The following is an 18,135-nucleotide window of genomic DNA, read 5'->3' on the forward strand; positions in this document are numbered from 1 at the left end:
TTTATTGCTCTTTTCACTTGTTTTTCCACAGAATCACTACTTTGTGAAAAACAAATTTTTTGATAGTTCTTTAGGCAAAAAAGGGATAAAACCCTGATTATGACTTATGCAATCCTTAATCGATTCGCAGTACAGGGCACCTGCTGCAGCTGCTCAGGGAGGATGAGCCTTCCTATCCTAACGGAAGGGATCGGAATAGGGCTCTTCAACATTGCGATCTCTCAGAGTAGGAGCAGTGATGCTGGATGGTGGGCATACCAAGTTGTGAATGCGGTGGCTTTCTCCAGCGAGTGAGTGAAGAAGTGTAGTGGCCTCTCTGACAATGCGGATCACATCTCTCATCCATGGGGGAGAAACCTAAGGACCTGAAAAATGCCCTCACTGCTGGAAAGCTGATAAGGGTCAAAGCAAGCCTTACGTCTGCCTGAAAATAACCCCTCTGGAGTTGGGAGAAGCATGATGGTCAGCAGAAATTTTAGTGCATCCCTTTTCATACATACAAATTTTGACATCAAAACTGCAGAACGAGGAGGTGTGTCCAATTGGCTGCATCATTATAATACCTCCTTTATACTGTTGTGTATATTACACACACCTTCTCACTGGATTTAAACTACACCTCCACATATCCTTAGAACTGTAAACCACTTTTTCTGACTCCAATGCTTATTAGTAAGATCTTAACAAGAATACCTTACAGCAAATACCTTACCTACTGAGGGCTACTAACTATATGTTTAAATGTTACTCTACTAAGGTCTTATAACTTACTGTTTAACCTTCCTGTTTGAACTATTGTTTTCCTATTGTAACACGTAAAATGTAATGTCTTGGAGCTTTTCTCCCCGGGCCTCCACTGAAAACGGGCTCTTTATGGCCCACTGCACTTCCCCTGTCAAACTTAAATAAAATAAAATAATAATAAATAAATTACCCCAATCAACAATATTCTTCATTGTTTTTCTATAACACAAACCCACACCCCTTCTTAAATCCAGTTTCTGAGCAAATGATTGTGCCAGATGTCAGAAAGCAATCATCACTTACTTTTATACTTACTTCTTGGTCACACTCATACCCACACTAGCTAATTGCGTCCATTCATATTCGAGTACCCCACTTTATCTTTCACAGGGTCACAGGGACATCGGAGCCGGTCCTGTCAGCCACTGGGCACAAATTAAGACCCATTTGATACAAGGTGGCACACTACTGTAGAATACAGAGAGACACACACACACACACACACACACACACACACACACACACACACACACACACACACACACACACACACACACACTACATTGTACATCTAAAGGCAAATTCTGTACAAGACCAACCCACTTACTGTAGGGTCACACTACTTGGGACTTGCATGATATCCACTAGCCCTTCCTTCCCTAAAGCAAACAAAGCAAACAGCTCTTTGGCCTTACTAAGCTCAACTACCCACTTTAGGTAAAACATGAGCTGACAAGTACTCACAGTATGAAGGGCTCTCCTTCCCCTTCTGGTTTCCACCCCAGAGGAGGAAAAAAACATGGTTATGATGGCTCAGAGACAGATAAGAAAATATTTTAGCCAAGAATGATGTGTTGGAAAATATTCTAGCCAAGAATGATGTGTTGGAAAATATTTTAACCAAGAATGATGTGTTGGCCATATGAGAAATCTAATCCTTGTGAGACATCAGAGAGAATTCCATGCAACGTCTGCACCTACAATATCTATCCAGCAGTGAAGGACATTAGAACAAAACTCCAAGGCACAAACTTCAATGCTACAGAAACTGGAAGTTCCAGCAGGAGATGAGCAAAGCTGCCAAGGCAAGAAGTCTAGGCTCAAAGTGAGAAAGAGCTCATGAAAGGTGGGCAGCGCTGTGAAACTCTTAAAGAACTGCAAGACCTACTAGTGTTGAGCAATGCTTCTGCTCTCCACAAGACTATGGTGCATGCAGTAACCTGACCATGGGGTAACTAATGCCCAAATCATATAGGTGCACCCTGACCATGGGGTAACTAATGCCCAAATCATACAGGTGCCCATGATAGGTGAGGATGACTCATAAGCTGGGTACTGTTCTGTCCAGATGGCGAATCTCTTCAATATGTAAGAACTTTGTCTGGCATACAGCTTCCTATTCTCCTCAATCACATTTGATACCACTGATGAAAAGTCTGTACGCTCAGAAGAATGAACAGCAGCAGACAAGCTCTGAAGTACAGCTGTCAGTCCAAATCTGGGACACACAAACTTCCTGAATATAGAAACAGGAAAATACCCTGCATTCCTATATAGCCAGGGACATGCCAACCTGAAACTTCAAGCATCTTGGCCATAATGTGGCAACAACAATGAGGTTTAAACTTTACTTGCTGTTGTTTAAGACAAGGGACAGAATCAACAGAAATGTTAGGAAGGGATGAAGGAATCTCCCTTGCCATTGGACACACAAGATGACCACAACAAAATCTCTTCCTTGCCCTGCTGAACTCAAAAGAACACAGGGAGAAACAAATTCTTCTGAGTGGTAAATGCAATCATTAAAATGCCCACTTCTGGAAAATCTGAGTAAACCTCATCTCTAGGAGATGAATGGAGGAGAAGCTCAAGGAATCTAGGACATGAACTTTAATGGGATATGAACTTCTGAGAGACGGTGATTCTTCTATTGCTAGCTGACTGCCAAAGATGCATCACTTCCTCTGCACAGGGGTACAAACGCATGTTCCCTTATCTGTACAGATGCCAAATTGATTGCTCAGCTGTTAGACCACATCAGGAAAGATCCTGGAGGCAACGTCCCTTCCAAAGCCATGAGGGCAATGAGGACTTCTGGTATATCCAGCCAGTTAATAAGCCCTTCTCTAAGGAGAACCAATTATTTAAAGTAAGGCAGAGATAGAGTGTGTGCCAAACCGCACCAGTAAAGTAAGCATTAGCAAGACCTGTGATGAGTTCTGCTGCAGGAATGGGAAGTCCATCTGGTGGCTGGTGGTAAATGCCCACCATTCCAGGAGCTTCAGGCAGTGGTCAGACACCAGCAGCAGATCTATGGCCACACAAAATCATCTGTAACATCAACATCTACAAGAAAACAGGCAGGCACCATGAAGGTAAAAGAAAGTCACAGAGGCCAAATGTAGTCCCTATGTTGCATATTCACCAAGCTTGTCAAATCCAGGACTCCTTGGGCCCTCCCCGTTGGCACCAATGTCCAATACTGCAGTCTGGTCAACTCCTGTCTATAAAATCAATTGTATGAGAGGAGATCAGAGAGAACTTCCAAGTTCAAGGTCACACATCTCCCAGAGTCCAACAATGTGAATATCAAACCAATGATGCTACAAGCAAATTTGTCTGTGAGGCCACCATGACACAGATGATGTCAAAGCAGGGGGCGTGTAACAACAGGATCCTTTGGCAAGGCCTCGGCCAAAATGGTCAACAACATGTTGAACACTGTGCAGCACCTCATGCAATTGTCTCTCCATCTAAAAAGATAATGCTTAGCCTCTACAACTCTTTCTGTTCTATATCACATACTAAAAGGATAATGCTTAGCCTCTAGAACTCTTTCTATTCTATATCGTATATAACACCAAACATGCAAGCACAGAGATTCTTGGATTTGGTGAACAAACTCTCTGGACTAGACTGTCTATACATCAACCACAGGCACAAATATACAGAATCTGGTCCACACTATTATGGCAGAGCTCTGCACACCCCTAGTGTAATTGTCATCTTTGGTGAGGTCAGATCACAAAACAATTGCTTTTCAAGTAAAAATAAAACTAGGAACCCCAGCTAACCCAGGAATGTTCAGGAACTACTATCAGGCTAACTTTCTACTAATAAGCAATTACCTAGCAAAATTTCAAATCCCCCTAAACCATTAGAACACTGCTGCCTATGTGGCACTGTTCACAGAAACCCTACACAAGCATGTTAATAGCGGAACAGGCAGCTGTACCCACAAGCAGTACAGAACCAAAAAAAAAACCCCTGGTGGAATCTGTATAACAGAAGAAAGGAGATCATGGCAAAAATTAGGAGGTGTACCACCCAGCAGGATACAAATTCCTCTCAAACAAATCAATTAAGTGGACAAATAAAATCTACCAAAGCAAAGTTAAGGTAAATTTGGCCCCCCAGGCCATTGACAACTGTGTGCAGAGATCACTGGTAATGGTGACAGAAGACGTAGCAAACCTACTGGTAGACAAATTCACATCTAATGTTAACCCCCATGACCCCTACAGGCAATGCCATCAAATGCAGCTCCCCCAATATCAATAGGAAGTAGGCCCTCAATACTCTCTCTCTGAGGCCAAGAACACTGCATCAAAGGGCACCAACAATATCTTAGGCTGCCTTCTGAATTGCATGAAACGTGACCTATAATGCCCCCTGGAGTTGTTATTTAGCATTAGGCTCCAAACAAAGTTTGTGCCTCACAAAATGGAGAACAGTAATCATCATTCCTCTGCACAAAGGTGAGCCATCTACAGACCCACAAGTCTCACTAGTCTAATATGCAAAACCATGGCAAGAATTATAGGTTCAGAGTTTAGTACTAAGCTAACTGCCCTTGTGAGCCATTTTAAGCCTAGCCAATTATCCCTTGTGAGACTCAAACCCTGCACCTTGTGTTTGTAAGGCAAACACATTAGCCATTGACCCACCCTCCCATTAATTACATATGAAACCTTCAGACACTAGATCCAACCCAGTTTGGTTTAGTCAAAGGCAGGTCACGCCTACTCAACCTGGTGGACATCTTTGAGAAGGTCATCAAAGCAATGGATGAAGCCAAAATCATTTTCATGGCCTACTTTGACCAAAGCAAGACATTTAACACACTCAAGGAGTTAGGTATAAACCCTTATGACCTCCGATGGATAGCCAGCGGTTCACAGACAGAACCTAAGAAATTAGAAATGGTGAGTCCACCTCTACAAATAAGCCAGTCACCAGCAAAGCCTCTCAATGATCAGTCCTGGGACCACTCTTTTTAGCATTTACATCTCCGACGTCAAGAGCTGCTGGCTGATCAAATCTGCAGACAACTGCAAATTAGGAGCAATAAGAGAATGCCCCATCAACACTAATGTTCTCCAAGAAGGGCTGAGACAGATGAACAAATGCTCTCTGAGCCACAGACTAAAGCTAAATGTCAAGACATGCATAACAGTATCTTTTGGGAAGTCAGCCACCCCTGGTAACTATCACATGGAAAACACACCCCAAGAGTCGACCCAGTAATCAGAGACTTAGGAGAAAACAGACAGTAATCTAGCCTTTGATCATCATGCATCTACGAGAGTGAGGAAATCATTCTATGTTCTACAACTTATAAACAAATGTATGACATTTAAGTACAACCAGGTCACTGCTCCTCTGTATTCAGCATTCGACAGACCAGTCGTCAAGCACAATGATATAATCAGGTCACTGCTCCTCTGTATTCAGCATTAGACAGACCAATCATCAAGTGCAATGCTCCCTTTGGTACACATATAACCAGGCACATCAATCAATTGGAATGTCCACAGAGGTTCTTCACTAAAAGAAAATGGGGCATAAACATCAACCCAACCCCTCCCCCAGCTGTAACCAGGCTAAAAACTTCTCAAAAGCTGACTACAACCTCCCAAGGGAGGGTATCAGTAGCTTCACACCACCACCACCCCCCCTCACAGGATGCAGGCAACTATGCTGAACAGTATGCCAATGCAGTATACAAACACCTGTACAACTGCATGGATTCCACCATACCTAAAAGAACTAAAACCTGCTCCTCAAGTGGACATCCTCCATCAACAGGTTTTACAACAAAAGGAAGAAACTGTTGTCCCAACTGTAAAAAGGAACAAATTCCAAATTGGAAAAACTCCCTCCTTAGCCTCAAGAAGCAAGGGAAAACCACCAAAGCCAATTATGAATCAAAGAGCCTCCAAAATAAACAGAAACCACAAAGCCTTTTTCAGTCATGTCAGAAATCTCCATGGCAAAGCCTATGTTTGTTCCAAATTAGTACTTAACAGTATCACTTACACTGATTCTGTTGACTTGGCCAACCTGCTAGCAGATAGGTTCAGCACAAACTTCACCCCCCTGTCCAACATCTCACATCTCCGTAGAATATTTCACCTCCCTGTCCCGCACCGCACATCTCCGCAGATCAAGTGTTAAAGGCCCTATCCAAGACAAAGAACACAGCTTCCCATAGGACCTGATAGTATCCCAGGGTGTATTTCTGCAACATCTCAAACAAGAGCCACTGAGCACCAGATTCAACCACAGCCTAAGTACAGGCTTCATTCCAGCAGAGTGAAGAACTGCCATTGTCATCCCTTTGCACAAAGATGGTGCCACTACTGAACCTGGAAACTATCGTCCCATTAGCTTGACAAGTCTGATCTGTAAAACCATGGAGCATAATATTATGTGTATCTCATAAACAAGGACAAAGGCAATCTCCAATTTCTTGACCTCACCCAGTTCGGATTCATCAAGGGCAGATCTTGCCTGTTAAACCTGGTTGACTTCTTTGAGACTGTCCCCAAGGACCTGGATGAAAGAAAGTCAGTACACACACACACACACACACACACACACACACACACACACACACACACACACACACACACACACACAGCTTACCTTGACTTGGCCAAGGCCTTTGACAATCTCCCACTCAGGCAACATCGAAAAGCTAACACAACTTGCTGTAAATCCCTATCTCATCAGGTGGGTGGCCAACTGGCTCACAGATAGGACCGACAAGGTCAAAACAGGCACCTCCATCTCAGACAACAGACCTGTCACTTGTGGTGTTCCCCAGGGATCTGACCTGGGACCCCTACTGTTTGGTATCTACTTCTCAGAGATCCAGGCAAAGACAAAAAGCCTGTGGATGACCAAGTTTTCGGATTAGCTGTAAGTTGGTTGCTGTCATTAACTCCCCACATAATGTTAACATACTGCAAGGGGGTCTCACAGCAACAAATGACTGGTGTCAAAGTCATGGCCTTCAGTTAAATGCAAAAAAAAATGTATCGTACCACACGGCAAAAACATGGCCCCTACTGATTACCGCATCAACGGCAACCCCCTAAACACACAACTTGTGGTGAGAGAGCTGGGTACTCAGATTGACAACCATCTCACATTCGACCATCATGTGGCAGCAGTGGTCAGAAAAGCCTTTTACTTGGTTTATCTCATAAGTAAAGGGATTGCATCCAGAAAAAAAGCAGGTTATTACCTCTCTGTACTCCTCCCTCATTAGACCAGTAATTAAGTATAACTCTCCGTTTGCTATGTACATCTCCAAACACTTGCACCAACTGGAAAGGCCACAGAAATACCTTACAAAGAGAATCCATGGCCTCCAACACCTGTCCTTTGCAGACAGGCTCAAATTCACTATCACTGCACTCGGTATCATACAGATTGATCAGAGGCGGTCTGTGTCTAGTCTATAAGGCAATTTCAGACCCTACCCTACTAGAGATGCTCCATATCGGTAAGTCTAACTCCTCGCGCATTACTTGCTCGAAAGGCCTAAATCTAATATGCAACATCAACAAAACCTGCTGGAGAGACAGGTTTGTCTCACGGAGGCTGCCCCATCTCTGGAATAGGCTTCCCATACATGTCAAACTGAGTACCTTGCTGATCCTCTTCAAACGTAACCTTGATGAGTGGATAGGAAACCGCAAATTTGTTCCACCTATGTCCCTCACTGATAGGGGCGACAGGTGCTGACTGAGGTTTCTTTTTTGGGGGATAAACTCTTGGCTAGGCTTGTAAGAGCCTCAGGGTCATTAGCCTAGTAACCTCTTATGATCCTAAGAGGGCCTCCTATCCCTATCCACGCATTCTGTTTTCTACAGGCTGCTAAGGGGAGATCTATGCCTGGCATCATCAAACCCAACTCTGATGGACCTCCTGCATTCTGCAAAACAACCACCACCACAATTACCCATTCTGAAAATGTAAACCTTGCCTATACAGATGCCTAATGAAGACACAGGTATGTGTCCCAGAGACTACCCCTTCTCTGGGGCAGGCTTTTCATCCATGTAAGGCAGAATTCCTCCCTAGCCCAATTCAAGTGCAACCAGGACAACCAGATGGGAAACAGGAAACTCGTTCCTAGTTTGGCATCCATATTTCTAATGGACACAGGCAGTCGCAAATGGTCCATCTACCAGGCCACTGTTTGCAAATGTTTCATCGTCCAAGCCCCTGCTTACACTTATCAAGGGTACCAGAACTTGTCAGACATTTGGGATGCATGGCCAGGCTTAGAAAGGCCCCAGGGGTTATGAGCCTAGTGCACACCTATGTGACCATCACTGCACACTGTAGTTACCAGCCTTAAATAAGGTGTGCCTGTACTTGCACCTAAGCCTTACTTTTCTCCTACGTTATACTTTGTGTGACTAATGATGCAGTTTGCACTGATACTTTACCATTATTATACTTCATGTTGCTATAGACACTAGGGTGCTACCATACAATTATTTTTCTACTTCTGTAGTCTACTGCACACATGGAGCTTTTCTCTCCAGGACTCCACAGAAAAGGGGCTACATTTTGCTCAGGTGGACTATCTCAAGCAACAGAAGGATGGGTGGATGGATGAAAGGAGGGCATCCATAATGACTGCACCTTTTTAATGGAACTGATGACCACCCAGAGCAAACAGAAGGAACCTCCTGTGATGATCTCAGATAATGTACCAAAAAGCATTATTTATGCCAGATGACACTATCTCTGCACCAGGTATAGCACAGGCACAACCACCTGGAGAGGCAGGATACAGCACTGTACACCAGATGGGTGGGAAGGAAACACCGTCCCTTTCAAAACCAGGGAATAAGGCTAGTAAAAGCTCCATCCTGCCTGCTGCAAATGAGGGGCAGATTTACTGACATTCTTTAAATTCAAATAATCTACCAGAGAATGTTCCATGAGCCTTGTAGTGATGGTATGGTCTTCTTTGTGCAGTACCTAACACTGTGCAAGATGTCAGTAAGGGTGGCCACGTCCACAACCATACAGTAGTTTTGTGAAGGCTCTTTAAGGTGAAGCAAACTCTGTGAACCATCTTTTCACATTGGCAACTCAAGACTAGTCAAGCTGCTACTGGTGGCATAGTTCTTTCTTGGGTAAATTGACTGGCACAGAAAGGAGCAAGACTCTGACATTTCTAATCACTCCTTTGTCTACAAGGAGTCTTCTTTCTCTTCAGAGCGGGATATGCTAAGTGAAAGAGGCAAAGGAGCCTGCAGGAGGGTCATAAAGTCTTCAGAGTTGTAGTCAGGATTGATTTTCTTTTTAAATCATCATCCACTAAAAGACAACCTCTAACTCATGAAAGGGACATACAAGATTGAATTCCTTAACACTTCCTTCAAGGACAGCTTCAGCAAGCCCAACAATTGTGGGCACATCCTTAAGCCTGAGGCCCTAGCTCCACTGTCAGCACAGTCAAAATTACCGTGGGCTACACAAAGCCCATTACTGAAGCTGCAGACAGCAGGTCTTGTCCATTTCCATGATGAGTCTCAAACCAAGGGGAAAAACTCCAAAGCCTAGTCCACCAGAACTTGGAAGGGTGTAATGAGTAAGCTGACAGCATCAAACCCTCAATATAGCAACGAAGCATACTCTTTTGCCATACTTGTTTAGTCTAACACATTAAAAGTGCTGTGGTCTCCTGGCACTTTGCAGCACTGAAGAGACGATACAGGAGTAAGTGCAAAGATGCCTGGTCAGAGCTTTGCCCTACTCCTTTTGGAATTTGTACGTAGTATCTGCACTTTCTGAAACCACAGGAGTAGAGGCAAATGTGGTTTCAGACTGTATAAACAACACCCTTGATGACCACACCCGTGATGGTGTCAAACATAAGCTTCACTTCTTCTGAAGCAGAATAAGGTACGGAACGATGGCCAGAGGCCCACTCCATACAGGAACCTCTCCAACCTCAGAATTCCTCTCAAGGAGGAGATTAAGACTAGGAAGGAACTATTGCCCTTACATATCTTGCAAATAATGCCCTTCAGTTTCTCAGCTTCTTTGAATCACACCAGAATGGGAGACACCCCCCCCCCCAACACATCTCTCTAGGCAAGTTCACATGTAGCCTGGAGCGAGTATGAGGATGTGTTGTTCATACGACACAGGTCAAGGTTCAAATGACATCTGCCACTGGTGAATTAGGAACATGAAGCCCACAACAGAATTAGTGTTAGAATCAGGGCATATTCCCTAAGGGTGCATACCTGTACCTGTTATTTATGTTTCCACTACACCCCAAACATCTAACATTCAAACCCTGAACTACAAGCCTTGCATGGGAAGACCATTCACCCCCACTGACCTGGAATACTGGACCCTGCTCAGCTTGGGCAGGACGGGACTCGACCACTAGAATTCCTTGTTCTTATCACTGGCCAACAGCTGGATGACTTGAGAGACTATTCAATGAAATCAGACTGCATGATGGCAAGTTCTGAAAAACTAACTGGGAGAGGGACTTCAATCCCTGAAGAATATACCCCCTGAGCCTGAGAGCTGGCAGTGAAATGTCACCAACTAAAGCAGAGAATGGGAGCAAGGTTTGTCCCTAGCTAGATGACAGCAGCCTCAGCAACTTCTGAAGACAGAAGAGACATTTGTTGAACAACCTTAACTTAGAATACGGCAATATATTCAGTTTTTGGTCTTTAAGACAGTACCCCAGCTGAAACCAGGGCTGAGTAGGATCATTCTGCCAATCCTTAAAGGACAATTAACCAATGGCATAAGTGGGTCAAGAGTTTTCCCTTCAGTGCCTATGGATGGCAGTTTTGAATCAAAGCTCCTCTCACTTATAACATGGGCAATACTAATGTGAGTTTTACCATGTTATTTGGTGGCCATGAGGACACTCTAATGGCTTAAAACTTGCTATGTTTGGTGCCTAAAATCAAACAATGTGTCAGGTTCAAGATCCCAACCGCATTCATGAGTTAGGCATGTTCAAATCTCCAGTGCACAAAGTTACAGGAAACACCAGCACTGGGCACATGAACACAAACATTAAGCTTCTGATGGAAAACAAAGATGCTAGACTGTGAAAGGTGGACAGGATGAACCAAACTGACTCATCACAGTGGGCTTCTGCTGGAGCATAACACAGCAAAACTGTTATTTCAAGCCACTAAACTGAACTAAAAAGGAGAACAGAACCCTTGGTCTTGTTCTTAAGCATCTAATGCCTTCGCAGAACAAGGGTCCTAGTCTGCTCCAAGAGCTCCGCAGTTACACTTGTGTCAGTATAACAGAGTGGGTGTTAAAAAATACACAATAAAATAGACACAAAAACAGAAGACATGATGTACTCTTGTAATAGTATCTATTAGTCATCCTGTTATTAATAGGGTGGTTAAGATTTGCAGAGTGCCATCTCTACATAAAAGTTATTTCCATTTTGTATCAATTTCAGTGATGAACCAAAATGCACTTCTGTTGTGACCAGCACGTTATTTGGCCATTCAGGATAATTTGCTCTTCAGCCCAAACAAAAAAAGTGTAGCAACAAGTTGCATCCTGCTAATGTTAAAATGTTTTGCTGTGTACTCACCCAATTATTACTCAGCACTACAAGACCCAAGTACAGCAACACATGACATCACACTTCTATTAAGCATTAGGTACGCAGTAATCCATTTAGCATTCGTTCACTCAATTTCTGATTGCCCACTTAATATATTCAGGACTTGGAGCCTATTCTCAGTACTCAGTCGGTACAAGACACATAAATTAGTCTTAAGGGTGCCAGTCTCTTGTAAGATATAGCCCTAAAAAGGGTAGCAGTCTGTTATAAGAAGCACACAGAATAGAAAAACTCTATATTTTCTATGCAATTATGGAGCATTTAAATGGCTAGTATGTTGGCCACCCAATCCCACTGCTACAAGCAGTTGCCACCAAAATGACACACTTATGCTCTTGTCTTGTTCACTGCAATTAGCAGACACCACTGGTACAACCAAACAACATTACAGTACACTTACTCTCTGTTCTGATCGGATGCCCTTAGCGCTGGTGTCCATAACAGGGGATGGAGGAGTTGCAGTTGGCTTGACGGCTGAAACTGAAAATAAAAATTTAACACTGAAGCAGATTCCTTAATCTAGACCACAGATACTGGCATCCATGGTCTGTGTATCAAGAACCTTATTATGTGCACTTTTTACAGAAGTTAAAGTACAGCTACACACCATAAATGCACAATTTCCACTTTCAAAGATTTATTTTCTTTGCTAAAACTGATTAATATACGGACACACAAAAAGCATGGCATACCCTCAATAAAAGTTCTAAGATCACTGCTTCTCTCATGAATACAGTCAGCACTTCTTTCTCCACAGCCACTCTCCCCAATAACTCTCAGGTCACTATTCTAAACAGATACATACTACACTAGTGATTTGAAAGTTGTCTGCAGTGGGTAACAGCTGGCATTTAGTCGTTAGCCCAGGTTAGTAAACTTTTTCTTTCACCCCGATTTTTGGTGATGCATGAATTTCTGCTGAAACATCACAACCTAATGTATCGGATTTACAAGATAATGTCTACCCCCCCCCCCCCCCCCCCGTGCCAAGCATGAGAGCACAGGTATACTCAAAAAATCTGTAAATTACCCCAGACACTTATAACCTGACAATTCAATGGTCAAGGTTCACCCACCTGGTGGCACTGCACACTGCAGCACCACACCCACCCGGTGGCTAAATAAGCATACACAGCTCTAGAACCTTCCAGTTTAAATCCAGCCTATAGCAAGATCTCTTCCTGCAAATCACACAGTAAAATTAGAAATTGGACTCCTACAAAGTACCATGTAATTAAACACTTCAACTTATTGGAAACTCCAAAAGTAAGGGCTGGTAGGAAACTGTGATCAATCAATGAGGTCTTCTCTCAAACACATCTCATCTTTTAAATCTATCACTGGGGTCCCTCCTTTGATAAGCATCATGGCTGTGTTAAATTCCAAGCAGTAAATCCATCCATGAGTGATGGAACCTGGGCACAGCCCAAACTGACTGGGAAGGCAGAATTCTGAGGTAAACACATACCATAGAAAGCCCAAATTCTACTACTGTGGTCAAAAAAATGTTATTTTGTGAATGTGTGCACTGAGAACAAAGAGGTCACACTGCAGATTATGGCAAAAGAGACAGACTTAATGAAAGCACAGAAAGTTGCACCTCAATCTCTATATATAGTAACTTCATCATCACTCAATCTTGGGGTAATTTTCTTACCTCCAATAACAAATTGTTAAGCATGTCAATCATAAAGATGATGACCCACTGAAGAGACACCTGAAAGGTATCACACTCCTTTAACTCATTAATGCCAACAGAGTTGATTGTGCTGTGGTATTAATCACACTGGTATCATTCTGTGGGCTACTTTGTCATAATAAACTGATAAAGGTGTGAAAGGCAGACCACATGCAATACTTCTGTCTCACTGTAGCTTGAACTGTGGTACTGAATTTGTGGTATTCAGTGTCAGGATTGAGCACATTAAATGGGAGAAACACGCTTCACCTACACCAGAAATGGGGTAGGTGCACTGAGATTCATTGACAAAGGAGATGTGGTACCTTGACAGAGTAGTTTAAAAAGTAGGGAACCAAGTAACAGGACAGCTCTGGCTTGTGGGGGGAGTCATTCTGCTTCAGCTAAAGTGGGGCAGAGTGTTCACTCTGAGGGAAAAGTACAGTTGTGTACACTTACCATAATTGTAGATGTTAGAGTGTTATTCACTGTTGCAGTCATTACATTTGGGTAATCCTGCTGGCAGGTTGCCCACAGTCGGCCTGAATTCCAAAGTCTTGGGTCCTGCGTCGGCTGCTATCGCCCCTTCCCTGACGTCAGGTCATCAGGGGTATAAAAGAAGCAGCAGATGCCATTTTCTTTAGTTTTTCTTGCCCCAGATGTCAGGTGCCCACTAAAAGGGTAGCCAAAATTTATATCTATAAATAACATTGCATGCACCAATATAAACTTTACCTTCATCTGCAAACATATACACCACATAGGTTGTATAAATCAGAGCAGGAAAGATAAGTTCCATCAGAAGAAACGAGGGATGGAGGGTGGGTAACCTGGACTGCAACAGTGAATACACTCTAACATCTACATTTATTGTAAGTGTACACAACTGTACTATGTTCTTCGTGTTTCACTGTTGCAGTCATTACATTTGGGTAGATTCCCAAACCTATGGTTGGAAGGCTGGAGCTAAACAGCATTAGGAGGGCTATGAGACCCTGCAGAATTGCAGTGGCAAAGCCTGCCCTGGATTTAGAGTAGAGTGGCAGATGATAGTGCTTTGTAAAGGTGTGCACTGAACTCCAAGCAGCTGCCTCTAAAATGTCCTTGGTTGGTACTCCCCTGAGAAAGGCTGATGAAGTGGCTGCAGCTCTGGTGAAATGTGGCCTGATACCCTTAGGCACTGGCTTTCCATGGTATAAATAGCAGAAACAAATGCAGTGGCCTATCCACTTTGAAATAGTCTGCTTTGAGATAGCCTTTCCTTGTGATCCTGCAGCATACGCCACTAGTAATTGCTCTGTTTTTCTAAAAACTTTGGTTCTGTCCAAGTAGAATCTAGGTTGTCTGTGCATGTCCAAATAATGCAGAATTCTTTCCCCCTTGTTCTGTGGATTTGGACAGAAAGTTGGCAGATGAATGGTTTGGTTAAGAGCCACACTGGACACCACCTTAGGCATAAATGTTGGGTTTGTCCTCAGGGAGACTCTGTCCAGATAAAAAAATGATAAAAGGTTCCACAGCCATGAGTGCCTGTAGCTCTGAAACTCGTCTTGCAGAAGTTATTGCTAGGAGCAGAGCTGTTTTCCAAGATAAAAACTTTATATCAGCAGTAACAGCTGGCTCAAAAGGAGGCAGGGTGAGTTTTTCCAAGACACAGTTGAGGTCCCATGCAGGCATTGGTGATCTCCCTCGAGGCCTTAAATTTTTGGCTCCGCTGAGGTACTGTCTTAATAATGGATGTGAAAAGATTGGTGGCTCTGCATTGTAATAAGCCGAAATGGCAGAGGCATGAATTTTAATAGATGAGAAAGAAAGGCCTTCATCCAGCATCTCAGTTAAGTATTGTAAAATCTGAGGAATATTTGGCACAGCTGTATCTGTTCCTTGTGCCTGGTTCCAAGCACACAATCTTTTCCATTTTCCAGCATAAGATTTTCTAGTAGTAGGCCTTCTGTCTTCCAAAATGACATCCATCACAGCTTTGCTGAGAGGTGTGTTTTGTATGACTACATTATCCGCCATACTGCCAGGTTTAAAGTCCTGAGTTGGCTGTGCAGGATCTGATTGTTTTGTTGGGACAGTAGATGAGGTACTTGAGGTAAGGTCCAAGCTGGGCATTGAGACAAGCTCCTTAAGATTGGGTACCAGTGCTGGCGGGGCCAGTCTGGGGCAATCAGTATCATCTTTGGCTTCTCCTGTCTGACCTTTAGGAGTATCTTGGGGGAGGAAAGGCATATACGGATAGGTTTTTCCAGCTGAAAGATAGGGCGTCCACTTTCCATGCTTGTCTGTGAAAAATCCCCGTGCAAAATCTTTTTAGTTGGTAGTTGTGAGGGGAGGCAAATAGATCTATGTCCAGGCATCCCCATTTCCTTGTTATCATGCTGAAGACTTGTGGATCCAGATGCCACTCGTGGGGATCCATGAGGTTTCTGCTTAGTTCGTCTGCCAGAGTATTTTTCCTTCCTGGCAGGAATTGTGCCTGCAGATGTAGTTGGTAAGTCAATGCTGTGTCCCACAACATCATGGCTAGTCTGCAAAGGGGGTAAGAATGTGTGCCCCCCTGCTTGTTTATATACCACATCACCGTGGTGTTGTCTGTCTTTATCAGTAATTGTCCTGGATGAAGTAGGTCCTTGAAGGCTGTCAGGGCATTCTGAACAGCTAGCATCTCTTTCTGATTGATATGTAGATGCATTTGGTTTGAGGTCCATGCGCCCTGAATGCATCTTCCTGCCATGTGGGCCCCCCAGGCATAATCTGATGCATCCGTTGTTAGTATCTGCCTGGCTGGAGGTAATGTGAATGGCTGTCCCTTGTTTTGGTGACAAGCCATTGCCCACCATCGGAACTCCTGTTGCAGGCAGGGAATGGAAGTAATTACAGTTTCCAGGCTGTGGCAATGTTGATTCCAAACACTTTTTAGATACCACTGAAGTTTCCTCATATGCAGTCTTGCATATGGAATTAGTAGGATGCAGGATGCCATGGAAGCACAAAGCCTGCAGAATTTTTCTTGCAGATAACTGGGCCTTTGTTGCCAAGATTTTAAAGTAGGTAGTCAGTTGCCTTTGTTTGTCTGGCGTGAGATAAGCCATCTGGGCAGTTGTATTTAAGCTTGCACCCAGGAATATTATCTCTTGAGAGGGTACTAGTTTTGATTTCTGTTCATTGACTGTGTACCCTAGGCATGTTAAAAGTCTTTTCACAAACGCCGGATGCTGTAGTAAAATGTCCTTGTTCTCTGCTTGAATGAGGCAGTCCAAGTAAGGCTATATCTGTATTCCTCTTTGTCTGCAGAAAGCAATTACTGGTGCCAGGCACTTTGTGAAGACCCTGGGCGCAGTAGATAAGCCAAAGGGCAGTCAGAGAATTGGTAATGCTTTGAACCAGCCTTGAATCTGAGGTATCTTCTGCATAATTGTCTGATTGGGACATGCAGGTATGCCTCTTTTAGGTCTAAATTGACGAGCCGTGCCTTTCTGCCCAGCATGGGCAGAAGCTGCTGCAAGGTCAACATCTTGAATTTTGGAATATCCAGGAAAGTGTTTAGAATAGATAGGTCCAGTATTGGTCTCCATGCTTTGTCCTTTCTGGGTACCAAGAACAGTCTTGAGTAAAATCCTTGTCCCTGCTCTTGCTGTGGTACTTGTTGAATAGCCCCTCATGTCCATGAGGGTTGAGACCTATTTTTGAGCCTCTGTCAATTGATTTTTTGGCAGGTCTGGCCAACCGTTTGCCCTTGGCAGGGTATGGAATTGAAACTTGTAGCCTTGTGACACTATGTCTAGAACCCATTTGTCCCGAGTTATAATGTGCCATTTTTGAGAAAAAAGTGCTATTTTTCCCCCTAAAGGTGCTGCCAGGAAATAAGTGCTTGGTGCAGGCAGGGGGAAGTCATTGGGACTGTTTCCTGTAAGGCTGTGATTTGTCTTCTCCACTTTTGGAGGTAGAAGCACCCCATTGTTTAGACCTGTACGAACCTTGTGGCTGGGATCTGCCTCTAGGGCATCTGGATCTGCCCCTTTGAGGTCTGACACTGGAAAGGACCATTTCTTTGTAGGCCAGTGTCTGCTAAACCTAGGTGGCTGTACTTGTAAGAAATCTTTGACAGTTTGCATAGATTTAGCCTTGTCCTCCATTTTCTTTAACACCTCTTCTGCCTTAACCCCAAACAAAGAATCATGCTGTAAAGGTGCATCTAATAATTTAACTAACATGATCAGGCAGATTTTGTTCTTTTAACCAAGCATGCCTCCTAATTACAGAACACGTAACTGCGGCCCTGCAGGAGGCCTCCAGAGAATCAAAACCACATTGCAAAGCATGCTTTCCAACTTGTTCAGCTGCATGCAATAAATCCTGCATTTCTTTATCTGCACATTCAGAATTTACCAACATTTTCTGTTTAAGCAGTGTCATGACATATTACTGATATTTGAGCATATGAAACTGGCAGTTTAAGGCCCATATAGCCAAGGTAGCAGATGTGTAAATCTTTTTCCCCATCTATCTAGTACCCTAGAATCTCTGTCAGAGGGGGTAGGGTTTTTTGCAGTGGAAGCCTTAACCCCTTTGGGACCCTGAGAAATAGTTTCTGGGTCTGCAGCAGGGTTTTTGAAAAGGAATTTATGAGAGTCAGGAACCCTGTAATATCTGTCAGGCTTAACAGGTGCTGGAGGTAAGGAGTCAGGGGTCAGACTAGACTCTGAAAACATATCTACAATGTCTAACAGGTGGAATAGCTAGAGGCCTGTGTTGAGGAAGTAGAAGA

The 18,135-nt window shown here is 43.6% G+C and overlaps 1 protein-coding gene across 1 annotated transcript in view; it reads right to left on the minus strand.

Annotated features, from left to right (window-relative positions):
* Window positions 1–18,135, minus strand: part of DLST (dihydrolipoamide S-succinyltransferase) — a 1,212,631-nt gene that overhangs the window by 655,235 nt on the left and 539,261 nt on the right. The window contains exon 8 of the mRNA XM_044064453.1: window positions 12,084–12,196. Within this exon, the coding sequence (XP_043920388.1) occupies window positions 12,084–12,196 (113 nt within the window). The remainder of the gene's footprint in view (window positions 1–12,083; window positions 12,197–18,135) is intronic.

The sequence above is a fragment of the Protopterus annectens genome, chromosome 2.part2 (assembly GCF_019279795.1).
Source record: "Protopterus annectens isolate FY-2018-M chromosome 2.part2, PAN1.0, whole genome shotgun sequence".
In the NCBI taxonomy this organism is placed as follows: Eukaryota; Metazoa; Chordata; order Ceratodontiformes; family Protopteridae; genus Protopterus; species Protopterus annectens.